Source organism: Panulirus ornatus, chromosome 42 (genome assembly GCF_036320965.1).
Source record: "Panulirus ornatus isolate Po-2019 chromosome 42, ASM3632096v1, whole genome shotgun sequence".
In the NCBI taxonomy this organism is placed as follows: domain Eukaryota; kingdom Metazoa; phylum Arthropoda; class Malacostraca; order Decapoda; family Palinuridae; genus Panulirus; species Panulirus ornatus.
In genome coordinates this window covers 4260453-4272288 of record NC_092265.1, presented here as the reverse complement: position 1 = coordinate 4272288, position 11836 = coordinate 4260453, and the positions used below count along the sequence as shown (strand labels likewise).

The 11836-nt window shown below is 46.2% G+C and overlaps 2 protein-coding genes and 1 pseudogene across 2 annotated transcripts; 1 reads left to right on the top strand and 2 right to left on the bottom strand.

The window, feature by feature from the left end:
- Window positions 1-316: 316 nt before the first annotated feature.
- LOC139761841 (uncharacterized) lies at window positions 317-3577 on the top strand. Its single transcript, XM_071686374.1, has 2 exons — window positions 317-688; window positions 1579-3577. The coding sequence occupies exons 1-2, from the start codon at window positions 644-646 to the stop codon at window positions 2440-2442; spliced, it is 909 nt and encodes a 302-aa protein (XP_071542475.1). The 5' UTR covers window positions 317-643; the 3' UTR covers window positions 2443-3577.
- LOC139761842 (uncharacterized) lies at window positions 3486-5349 on the bottom strand (annotated as a pseudogene).
- Window positions 5350-8486: 3137 nt separating this feature from the next.
- On the bottom strand, window positions 8487-10608 carry LOC139761840 (uncharacterized). Its single transcript, XM_071686373.1, has 2 exons — window positions 10385-10608; window positions 8487-9959 (listed from the first exon to the last, which is right to left on the bottom strand). The coding sequence occupies exons 1-2, from the start codon at window positions 10421-10423 to the stop codon at window positions 9126-9128; spliced, it is 873 nt and encodes a 290-aa protein (XP_071542474.1). The 5' UTR covers window positions 10424-10608; the 3' UTR covers window positions 8487-9125.
- Window positions 10609-11836: the final 1228 nt, after the last annotated feature.

Below are 11836 nucleotides of genomic sequence, written 5' to 3'. Positions count from 1 at the left end.
AGTGATGGGAACTTGAGGCAAAGCACACTCAAAACTCCGACAGTGCTGAGCGTGTGAGTTAACCAAGCTGTTGGAAGTGTGTGTGTGTGTGTGTGTGTGTGTGTGTGTGTCACTCACTCAGGGCATGAGCAAGTGCGTGCGCACGTAAATGGTTGTCCCACCTCACTGGCTGGTTCCCGAACGCTTGTATGTGGGGACAATCGCACAAGGACAGACATGTAGGTCTCCTGCTCCCCTGCATAAGACCATATATATATATATATATATATATATATATATATATATATATACATACGAGCGTGAGTACACACACACGTCTGTTGACCCATACAGGTATACACAGGTGTGTATCAGCTGACCCACGCAGACAGCAGGAGGTATACATACATACGAGGGTATACATACATCTTCTGCACTATGCAGCCATATATAAAGGAACGTTAGTACAGTGGAACACGCACGGAGAGTGTGCGTGCGAATACATGGCTTGTGTATCAGATAACTTGTATAAAAGGGTGGGTATATAAGCGTACGCTGTCCCACGCAGCCATCAACTCCAGTTGCAGCCCCAGCAATCCCCAACAGCAGCAGCAGCAGCAGCTGCTCCAACTGTTCCAGCAATAGCAGTAGCAGCAGCAACCTCATGATGGCGACCACTACTACTGTTCTGGCCATAGTCCTTGTTCTGGTAAGTCCAGGTGGCCCATAACCCTGGCCATAGCCCTCGTGTTGTCAAGTCCAGGTGTGGCCCACAATCTAGGCCATGATCATGATTGGCCATCCCTTTATGTCCTTAATCATAACCACCGGTCTTTCTAATCTTCCTTATGGTAGGCGTTGCTTCAAGTAATTTTATTTCCTCTCGTAGTCTGTCGAGTTCCTGGCTGACTAATCCTAATAATTCAGGTGCCTCTATCCTTGCAGCTCAGTTCATTTTTTTGTTGGAGTGTTCCTCTATCTCTCTCTCTTTGTGCCTCTGGCTTTCTCTATAATCACCCTTTTTGTTACGAAAAAGTAAGCTCTGCACATTTCTCATCTACCAGACCAAAGATCTCTTTTTCTGACTGCTCTGTCTCGAATGATACAAATCTTATTCTATCTACAGCTTCACTCAGTGCTACGGGGACCCTAATTTCAAGTGTTCCTTAGTTCCTGTCCCACTGCATCAGTCGACATGTTCCGAGTTTGTTGCCCAGCCTCCAGGAACTGCATCTCCCTCCCCCACTATTTAAGAAAGATATCTGTGCTCAGAGTTATGGTCGTCCCTCTTGTTCAACATCCTCTACGTCATCTCCTCTTGACTTCTCCTGTTCTTTGATCATTCTACCTCCATTCCCCTTGGTCTATGCTTTATCAACCCCCCTTTCAAGGGATGCCAACCATACCGTCTAAAAGCGTACCCATAGAGTGTTTCTGAGAGAGAGAGAGAGAGAGAGAGAGAGAGAGAGAGAGAGAGAGAGAGAGAGAGAGAGAGAGAGTCCTCCTGACGTGCCAGATGAGCCTCTAAGCACCCATGTCCCCAGACTTCAATCTAAAAAGAGAGGAAAGACGTTGACGCGACCGTCATGTGTGTTGCAGATGTTTGGCTCCGTCACCCCGCTGGCTCCTTGTAAGGTCGACTGCAGTCATTACGCGACGCTGGGGAACAAGGCCGACGACCCCTTCAACTGCCACATGTATTATTTGTGTTACGATGACGTCACCTACAGCGAAATGCCCTTCTCCTGCCCTGGAGGTGAATTCTTCGACACCGTCACCAAGAACTGTATGAAATCTAGTCACACGTGTTCACCGGAGTGCTTGAAATGCACGTTTGACTGCAGCGTTCCCGTCATGGGCAAAGCTTCTCATCACGTCGACTGCTCTAAGTACTACGAGTGTGGCGCGGAGGTAAAGCTTGTCGAATGTCCCTCCCAGAGAACGTATTTCGACGGCAGGTCGTGTCAGACGGAGAAAACGAACTGCTGCTCGTGCACTACCGAGTGCTCCGCGAGCGACGTCGACGACCACAAGTTGATCCCCGACTTACATAACTGCACGAATTTCTACACCTGCGTGAAACCCGGGATACCCGAGGAGAGCGCTCGTGGCCACTGTCTCTCTGGTAACTTCGTTGCCTCGATGGGCACGTGCGTAGACGACGCCCTCTGCGTAGCCCCCTGTCAGGAAGACCCCACAGATCCTGGCTGCGTACAGGAGGGAGAATTTGTATGTGAAGCAGTCGGTTACTTCCCTATGTGTACGCACGTCTGTGACCGCCACTACTATACGTGCACCTTGACCGATCTTGGCCACACGGTAGAAGCTCATGTGTGCACCAAAAACAACGTCATGGACCCACTCCAGGTGCACTGTGTGGCCCCCGAGCAATGCCCATGTCCCTGCTCCACAGAGGGAGGGAGGAGGAGGAGCAGCCCCTTCCCTCCTGACGCCGGTCTTTGAGAGAGACTCTCCTCGCTAGTTACCTTTGCCTTCGATGAACACACACACACACACACACACACACACACACACACACACACACACTGTTTCCTGCATACCTTGGACGCTTAGCTTCCCTGCGTTAGGCTCGTAGCGTCTTTCGTTAAAACTTTCCGATTCGTAGAAGACTGTTTCCGATGTAATGCCGAAACTGTCTACGTAGGAAATATGTGAATTTACGACTCACATGACCCTGTTGGTCACATACACATTCCTAGTCACCAGTAAAGGGGCGTGAAACAAAGTCATTTTCAATCAATAACTGTATTTGTTTAAAGCCACGAGTGACATGACAGTTTCATACGTTTAGCACTGTGATGAGATCTTTCATCTACTGATAACCTCAGCCAACATGAAAGTACACATGGATCATACCAGTACCAAACACATATGGCGTAACATTCAACGTATAGAGATCAAAACAGAATATATGAATACATAAAGTATAAAGAAAAGCAAATTGTTTACCCAGAGTAAACATCCATGGCACCTAACTATTAAGAAAACAAGATATTGTTCGCTCATGGCACCAAACAATAACGACAAAGTTTTAACTGTTTACTCGTCAGATTAAACAGCCACGGCACCTAACTATTAGATCAAACAGCCATGGAGACATCACACATTACAGATCAAAATCCCACCTTCACCGGGAGCTACTCACACTCTCCCTCCCTAATCGCACACATGCCTCACTCTCTTGGGACAGTCTCCTGACCTTCTTATCTCTCCTGAGGTGATTCGTTTCTGCTCTATAGTTTAATGCACAGAGATCTTTCCAATGAGATAAAATGACGAAGAGAGCAAGATTAATGATTCTCTGGGGATAAAAATGATTTATTCAATACTCTCAGAACACAGGTGAGTCTTGACAGAATACAGATAATTCTTCAAATGATCTCTATCATGAGCTGTTAATAAAACGTTTCTATATAGAATAATTTTGAACCTTTTCCTATCCACTACGGAAACTTTCTACGCTCAAATTCATGACCAGGTGCAGCGTGTGTGTGTGTGTGAGGGAGAGAGAGAGAGAGAGAGAGAGAGAGAGAGAGAGAGAGAGAGAGAGAGAGAGAGAGAGAGAGAGAGAGAGAGAGATGCGTGTGTGTGATGAAGGAGGATATTTTTCGGTGCTGTCTGAGGCGAGGTCTCATACTACAGTAGGTCGGGATCGAGGACGTTGCATCATCATACGGGTGCTCCGCTCTGCCCCGCGGCTGCCGTTCGATGGTTACATCGTCATAGAGGAGGAGGAGGAGGAGGAGGAAGGGGTTGTGGTGATGATGGGGAGTGTCGTCGTCGTCGTCCTCATGCTTAGCTCACAGACTTTACGAAGTAGCTAAGCATCAGGGCGTGAGGTCTTTTATGTTGTAGGGCAAGGTCGCGCAGGGCTCCACACAAGGCGCGTTCTCGCTGCACACCCCATTCATCGAGTCGAAGTTACCAGAGGGGCAGTGGCCGTGCGAAGTCTCATCGGGGATGCCCTCCTTCAGACAGAGGTAGTAATTCGTGCAATTTCGGTAGTCAGGAACCAAGGCGTGGTTGGCAGCGTCGGCTGTGCTGCATTCCGACTTACACGAACAACATTTCGACTCGGACTCTTGGCACTCGTTGCCGTCAAAGTACTTCTTCGTCGAAGGACACACGTGGGGGACGATCGAGGTGCCGCAGGTAAAGTAAGAGAGCAATCAATGCGATTGGCAGCTTTACCTAGAATGGAAGTGCTGCAGCTGAAGGTGCATTTTTCGCACTCAGGAGAACATGTGTAACCCGAACTCATGCACTTCTTGCTATCGGTGTCGAAGAACTGACCCTCTGGGCAGTTGAATGAGAATTCGCTGTGAGTCGTCGTGTCGAAGCATATGTAGTACATATGGCAGTTGACAGGGTCATCAGCCTTATCACCTGTTGTCAAAAAATGACTGCAGTCAATTTCACAGGGATTCATCGGGTTGACGTCGCCAGTCCAGTGCAAGACCTGTAAGACAAGACGTTGCTACACACACACATTCACAATATATATATATATATATATATATATATATATATATATATATATATATATACATATGTTGGATATCATTACATTGACCTTATAATTCAATTAGACTAATTATGAAATTCTACGTAATGAGTGTCCTTTGGCTGCAGCATTACCAACAACATCTCTAGACGTTTTGGAGGCATGTAGCTAGCATCTTGTAGGGCTGAATCCCTTGTTCTGTTTTCTGTTTCTGGTTTTACAGATACGCTCGCACACAGTCCCAAGTATCTATTGAACACGTGGGATATACCGAGCATAGGTACATGGGAGGGGTTGTCAGTCCATCTGGTTTTCGTTGAATCAGAGGTATAGGATCACCTAGCCTCCTCAGATGCCAGATTATGGGCAGGGTTTCTGGCCACTTAGGCTCACCAGCACTAAGAGCCGTGTCCATGGTTGTTGGCCACCCGGATCTATGAACACCAGGGCCACGACTGGGGTTGTGAGTCATCTCGACTTAACCACCTCACGGTTATGGACAAGGTTGTGATCCACCTGGACTTACCAGCTCCAGAGGGTTGTGCTATACTTGGATTTGCCAGAGCATTGGCCATGGTTGTGGGGCCACCTGAGCCTACCAGCACCAGAGCCATGGCCATGGTTGTGGGGCCACCTGAACCTACCAGCACTAGGACCATGGCCAGGATTGTAGGCCACCTGGACTTACCAGCAAGAGGGCCAAGATGCGAGGTGGGGTCATTGAAGCCATGAGGGAAAAGCGGAGTCACCAGACGTACACAAAAGGTGGTCGTCGACTGAGTGTACGGTGTGCATCAGTTGGTGACGACGCGAAATTTGCGGCCATATATGTATATCTGTACATACTGGCGCATGCGTGTTGCTGGCCCTGGCCACGTATACAGACCTCACCCTCAGCTGCGACGCCTCACACACACACACACACACACACACACACACACACACATACACACATATACACATACACCTCCTGACCTCCAGATTCATAGTGGATTTACACACCCACATCTGCCACCGTGGTGGACTCATACACCCAGATCTGCCACTAAAAATCACCGAAAGAAGAGAGACGGAGAAAAAAGAGAACACGATTTTGTCTTTCGTTTTGATTGAAAAAAAAACAATGGGAATTAGTTCTCCGATAATGAGGAAAATATATATAATTCGTAGTTCAGATTCCTTCTATTTTTCTTTTGTTTTCTTGATTAAAATCATCGTGGGATATATCCCGCATCACACCTCAGTACCTGTCTTTGTCATCATAGATAAATATGGAACAATCAGATCTATCGCCACCTTATTGCAGATACGAGGAAATCTATGATCCCTGACCTATGCAGGAAGAAAGGATCTTGAATATCTTGATTCTTCAGAGTGATTAATGCTTCGACAGAGAAATAGCAAGTATCCCAAAATACTGGAAATTATTTGCTTTTGGGAAGCTCATGAAAGACGTTTACACTGGTATGAGGTGTAGCTGAGACGGAGGTGTTATAGAGATGTTTTAAAACATCACAACTCATCTGTCATTCATAGTCATCATTAGATCCTTCTGATATCCATTTTCTGTGGACACTAGATTAAGGTACATTTCTTTTGCAGACGGATGAGACAGCTCCATCAACAGGACATTGCGTTTAATCTATATACCTGTTTAACTTTCTGGTAGGTTCTTCCATTTTCTAATTAAGTTTGATCACATGGTAAGTGAGGATGGTTAAAAAGAACAATCTCATTTATTACTTAAAGGAACTTAAGCATTATATGATCATTCTTACCAACTGGTGTCTTATGTACGACAATTTCAATACCTATATTACATGGGTCTCTCTGATCTTAATGTCTTCAGTGACATTAGTAAGTAAAATCTTCCTGTAAACCTTCTTGATAACTTGTGTCTCCATAAGCGCATGTCGCTATGAGAATCTCTTTGTGACTGAATTCCTTCATAATTAGTACTTTGTTCTTCTGGGTAGTGCATGTTTTACTGCTTCGTGTACTGCTGTAATTGTGTGTGTGTGTGTGTGCGTGTGTGTGTGTGTGTGTGTGTGTGTGTATGTGTGTGTGTGGGGCAGGCATTCCACCCGTCTCAGGCACCTCACCTTGAGCCATTAGTACACAGAAAACTGCTCAGTAATCATCCAGTCATCACCAATGCCACAGAATTCCTTGAAAAAGAAAAAAAAGAAAAGAAAAAATCACCTGCTATCTCATCCACTCCAGCCGCGTTTTCTTACGCAGCGCTTTCGTCACCTGTCAGTGGTCACACGGTATTCCTTTTTCTTGTTTTTTCTTTTCCCATGAACTTGTGTCTTTGATAACGTTCTTTTAAGAAGCTGGTGGGAGTAACCTGTTGTCCAGACAGACTGTAAATGTCTATCATGATTCTCACTCTATTGAGGGAGAGACTGAATATATATGAAACGATAGACTATATATATATATATATATATATATATATATATATATATATATATATATATATATATATATATATATATATATATATATATATATATATATATATATATATATATATATATACATACATATATATACCCCTGTGAAGATTATGATTTGATAAACTCCACTGACCTTCGTCTCACTATCATAATGTTTCGCTCAGGATTTATATGGAGTGTTGCAAGAGCCTTGCTTACGTCGGAAGCCTTTTGAACAACCTTCTCCTTGGTGGGAGCAACAGTATGTCTTGTTTACATCAGTATTGCTGCTTATCAAGGCATCTTTTTTTTTTTTATTCTCTTTCCTTGAGTTGTTGTCTTCACCTCAGGTATTTCCACGAAGCGCAAGTGACGACCTGAGATGCACTGTGGACTTGATTCAGCTTTCGAACTGGCCATTTCCTCCAGGATGGTGTTTTGTGTTAGAGAATGTGCCACGGGTCTGGCGCTGTCATGAAGCTGAGTTCTCTCTCTGTTCACACACACACACACACACACACACACACACACACACAGAGAAAGTGACTAAAGTTCATCGATAAACTTTCTGTGTGTGTGTGTGTGTGTGTGTGTGTGTGTGTGTGTGTGTGTGTGTGTGTGTGTGTGTGTGCCTGCCTCTCAGTACTGGAAGACCTGTGTTACAGTTAAAAGAAAATATGGAAGCTGGTCAGTGTTGAAGTCTAGAGAAGGTTGGGATGGTCCTGGGTCAAGGGACGTGGAAGTTATTTAAGTAGTCAAGGAACTGAAGCATAAGAGGAAGAAAGATGGCGACTGTGGGGAAGGGGAGAAATAGGATACACAAGGAAAAACAGGATACAAGAAGGAGACTTGGGATTGCTATAGACGCAGGAGAACTTAAGTTGATTTGAATACATTTCCTACGTTATTCATACAACCATTTTAATGATCTTAAGCTGGGGTTAGATAATCCTTGTTCACTCGAACACTCAAGCTTTATGCATTCTCTTCCTTCTTTTGTCTTTCCTTCTTCTTTCTACTTCTTTCTCTTTTGCCTTCTCCTTTCACCCGAGATGGCCTTGACTGGGGCATAGTTTGTCCATGTTGGTCGCTATGTATGAAAGAAAAGGCTTCATGGAACTGGCCAACAGTACGCTGATGATTGATTTTATAAATCTACAAAATCATAATAATAACACTCGCCATCGTCATGATATAACAATACATAGAAAATTTGGTTTTCTTGAAAAATTAGTAAAAAAACGTAACGACAGTTCTTTCCCGTGTCTAATTTTACGAATTGGACGATTATATACATCGCATCAGTCTTCCTGACAGCCACTCATGCCTTAGACAACCCTGGGTCAGCGAGGTCAGGATGTGCAGTCAAGCTCAGGTCAATGTAGACATGACCTGCTGTTGTGACTGGCTAGCAAGGATATGCTCCACTGTGACGAGATAAGAACCAGCTCAGAATCCTCACAGGAAATATTATACATGTTAAGCTGATGTTATCATGTGCATCAGCGGCAAAAGGGGGCAAGCTTAAATGACACCATGAGTATTTAGATCCTTTATTCTGAAAGAGTGACATGAGAATCTCCCTAAACAATATATCTTACGAACAATTATATCCTGTTGTAGTCCGTCTGTGATGACAGTCAACGGTAAGGTCAGGAGGCATCTGTAGCGATCTGCGAGGGAAAATGAAGATGACCACATCACAGGAATGATGAGCCGGAGAGGGTAAGATGAGAGGGACATGCCAGCAGCAGCCAGGTGTTAATGAGGATCGGGTGAGAGAGATGTAGAACGTTCCTCCTTCGAGTAGAGGACAGTAATGGCCGAGAGCCACCTCTCTCTCTCTCTCTCTCTCTCTCTCTCTCTCTCTCTCTCTCTCTCTCTCTCTCTTCTCTCTCTCTTTCTCTCTCTCTCTCTCCCCCTCCGTCGACATGTAAAGAAACGAAGCGCCAGGAATTACGATCGACTTAAACATAACAACGAGGACCGAAAACCCTCTCGGGCTGAAGAAAAGTGAAAGCCTAGATCCACCACCATCGTGGGATACCGTCAGTGAAGAAGCCCCTCGCACCCCACCCTGGGCACCAACCCTCCATCGAAGTGGGCAACTCTGCAGGCCTGCGTCGTCCCCAGTTGTCATGAGCGATAGTAGTGTCATCGAACTGAAGACCAGTATTGGCTTAGCGCCACTGTGGGAGATGGCTTTGACGCACTGGACACCTGTGTGGGGGTACACAGATCACGGAGAAGGGGTCGACCACTTTGTCGTAGGCGCATATGTCAGGTTGCACTTCGAGACCGATGTCCGCCTCTGTGCAGTGGAAGTAGTAGGGGTCGCATATCCCGGTGCATCTCGGGAAGTAGCCGGTTTCAGTGCATGTTAAGGCATCCAGACAGGTGACAGGATCAGGGTCTTCCAGGCAAGGTGTTGTGCATGGGCTGCCTTCCAGACACTGGCCCGAAGGGACGTCAAAATTGCCAAAAGGACAGTGGCCGTGACTGGAGGAATCCGGAACTCCTGGAACCAGACAGAGGTAATAATTTGTGCAGTTGAGGTAATCAGGAACATATCTGTGGTTCAATGCATCCCCCTCAGTGCACTGTGGTTTACAGGTGCAGCATTCTTTAATATCCTTCTGACACATGTAGCCGTCAAAATATGGCTTATCATTAGGGCACTTGTGAGGATAATTCGGCTCAGAGCAGCGGTAGTATGTCGAGCAGTCTCCAGAGTCGGCCGCTTGGTCCAAGATCGGATGATCACAACTGAAAGTGCACCTCTGGCAAGGTTCGGGACAACTATATCCTTCTGCCATGCACGTTTTGGAGACGGTGTCGAAATTCATTCCCTCCTCGCAGTCAAAGGGGTACGTGCTCCAGGTGGTGGCACTGAAGCAGATGTAGTGCTTGTGGCAGTCCATAGGGTCGTCGGCGTAGTCGCCCGGGGTCGTCCCGTAGTGGCTACAGTCCACATGACATGGGGATGGCGTCCCGACGGTACCGACCACCAGCACCTGCGGGAGAAGCACTCGTAAGTGATCTTACCTTCACCTCCCACAGTATAGGAAATAACGAAAGTAAAATCTGGCTTATTGTTAAGTCTCTCTCTCTCTCTCTCTCTCTCTCTCTCTCTCTCTCTCTCTCTCTCTCTCTCTCTCTCTCATGTCTAGTGTTGTGGGCTACGTGATTCATACCAACGCTAGGGCCATGGCCAAAGTTCTGGTCCACATGGCCTTGCCAGCACCATTCACATGGCCTTGCCAGCACCAATAACATGGCCTTGTATGAGGGGTCGCTTTGTACGAGTTGACACCACAACCATGGCCAAGGTTATGGGCCATTTAAACCTACCAGCGCCAGGGCGACAGCCAGGGCTGTGGGCCAGTTGGATCGGCCAGCACAAGGGCCACAGCTAGGGTTGTGGGCCACCTGAACTTACCAGCGCAACGGTAAGGGCCTGAACTGGGAAGGGCACCATCTTCTCGTGCAGAGAACATCAACAACGCGAGAGGAGTGAGCGAGTAAACACGATCTTCTGGCAACCAGATGTTGGTTCCCTCATATATACATACGTGCGTGTGTATGCATATGTGTGTGTGTGTGTGTGTGTGTGTGTGTGTTCGTATGAGTGGTCTGAGCCTCAGGCTAGGCTCTCGCGCACTCATACAAGTTCCTCAGCCACCCTTGCCTGCAACTGATCATCGTCATGGGACGACCTCCTCTGAGTTCCATTCTCGATCTTTGTGCGTCATATTCTCTTCTGGCCTTCGAGGTTGTGTGGTCAGCGGACAGGAGCACCGGCTGGCGTGGGATCTGGTCAGCATTACTGGTATGACAGGTTTGGCTTGACGTGTTCATGGTCGTTACTTCAAAGTCACTGTTGTTCCTGATGGTCTGGCCTTAGACAGGGTACCTACGTGTGTGTGTGTGTGTGTCGGGGGGTGTGTGGTGTACCAGGGAAGGCGAAACGTGTCGACAAATGACTCAGAAAAATAGAAAATGGACAAAATAGGAGATTTTGGTGCCTTTATCTATATATTTTGGAGTCATCAAATACTGCTCAGTCCAGAGGAAGGACGGGGACCTTAAGTGTAGAGGGGAATGGAAATAGCCCAGACCCCAAAGTTATTCGCGTCATGTTACTGAATTCTTCACACACACACACACACACACACACATACACAGAAAGGCTTCTGTGGTGTAGCGTTACTGACTATGAGTCACCACGGACATAATCATTGGCTTTTCATGACAGGGGATTTAAGGAGCACAATCAGGAAATACTTTGAAAAGGGCCAGTGACCTCCAGTGGTCCAGGACAGCGAGTGGTGGCAATATGGCTATAAACTGATGATTCCATTATATTTTGCGAGGCGGAACGACAGCAATATTTGGTGGCTTTATAATTCTGATTCTGCTCAGGAAATCTCAGGAAATCTCAGGAAATCTAAGGAAATCTCAGGAAATCTAAGGAAATCTCAGGAAATCTAAGGAAATCTCAGGAAATCTGAGGAAAAATGGAGATTCCTTTTATGAATGGAGAATTGCAAATGGATATATACAGCCCTGAGGGCATAACGGAAGTTGAGGGATAAATGGAATTTCATTACCAGTGCAAAGTTGCAGCTGGAACACATCCTTGATGGCATACATGAGGCATGTAGAGTTGGTCATCGTTGCACAGTGCTTCATTTGGATTATTCTAACCTTCTTAAGTAAAGAAACCTCCTCCTTCTTCTCTTCTTTGGAACTAATTATTTACATGCATTTTAAGGGTCTACTGCCTTTTAAAAAAGGTCTCCAGGAAGAATATTCGATAGACATTGCCACAGAGGACCGATCAAGCGTCCAGTCGCGTTGAGAAGTGAATGCTTCCTTCTTCAGCACCTGC

What these genes read in the sequence shown, in the direction of transcription:
- LOC139761841 (XM_071686374.1), top strand. Translation starts at nt 644, where the DNA reads ATGATGGCGACCACTACTACTGTTCTGGCCATAGTCCTTGTTCTG. An exon ending in TGGCCATAGTCCTTGTTCTG is followed by an intron (nt 689 to 1,578) that starts GTAAGTCCAGGT and finishes TGTGTGTTGCAG; the next exon opens with ATGTTTGGCTCCGTCACCCC.
- LOC139761840 (XM_071686373.1), bottom strand. Translation starts at nt 10,423, where the DNA reads ATGGTGCCCTTCCCAGTTCAGGCCCTTACCGTTGCGCTG. An exon ending in AGGCCCTTACCGTTGCGCTG is followed by an intron (nt 9,960 to 10,384) that starts GTAAGTTCAGGT and finishes CTTCTCCCGCAG; the next exon opens with GTGCTGGTGGTCGGTACCGT.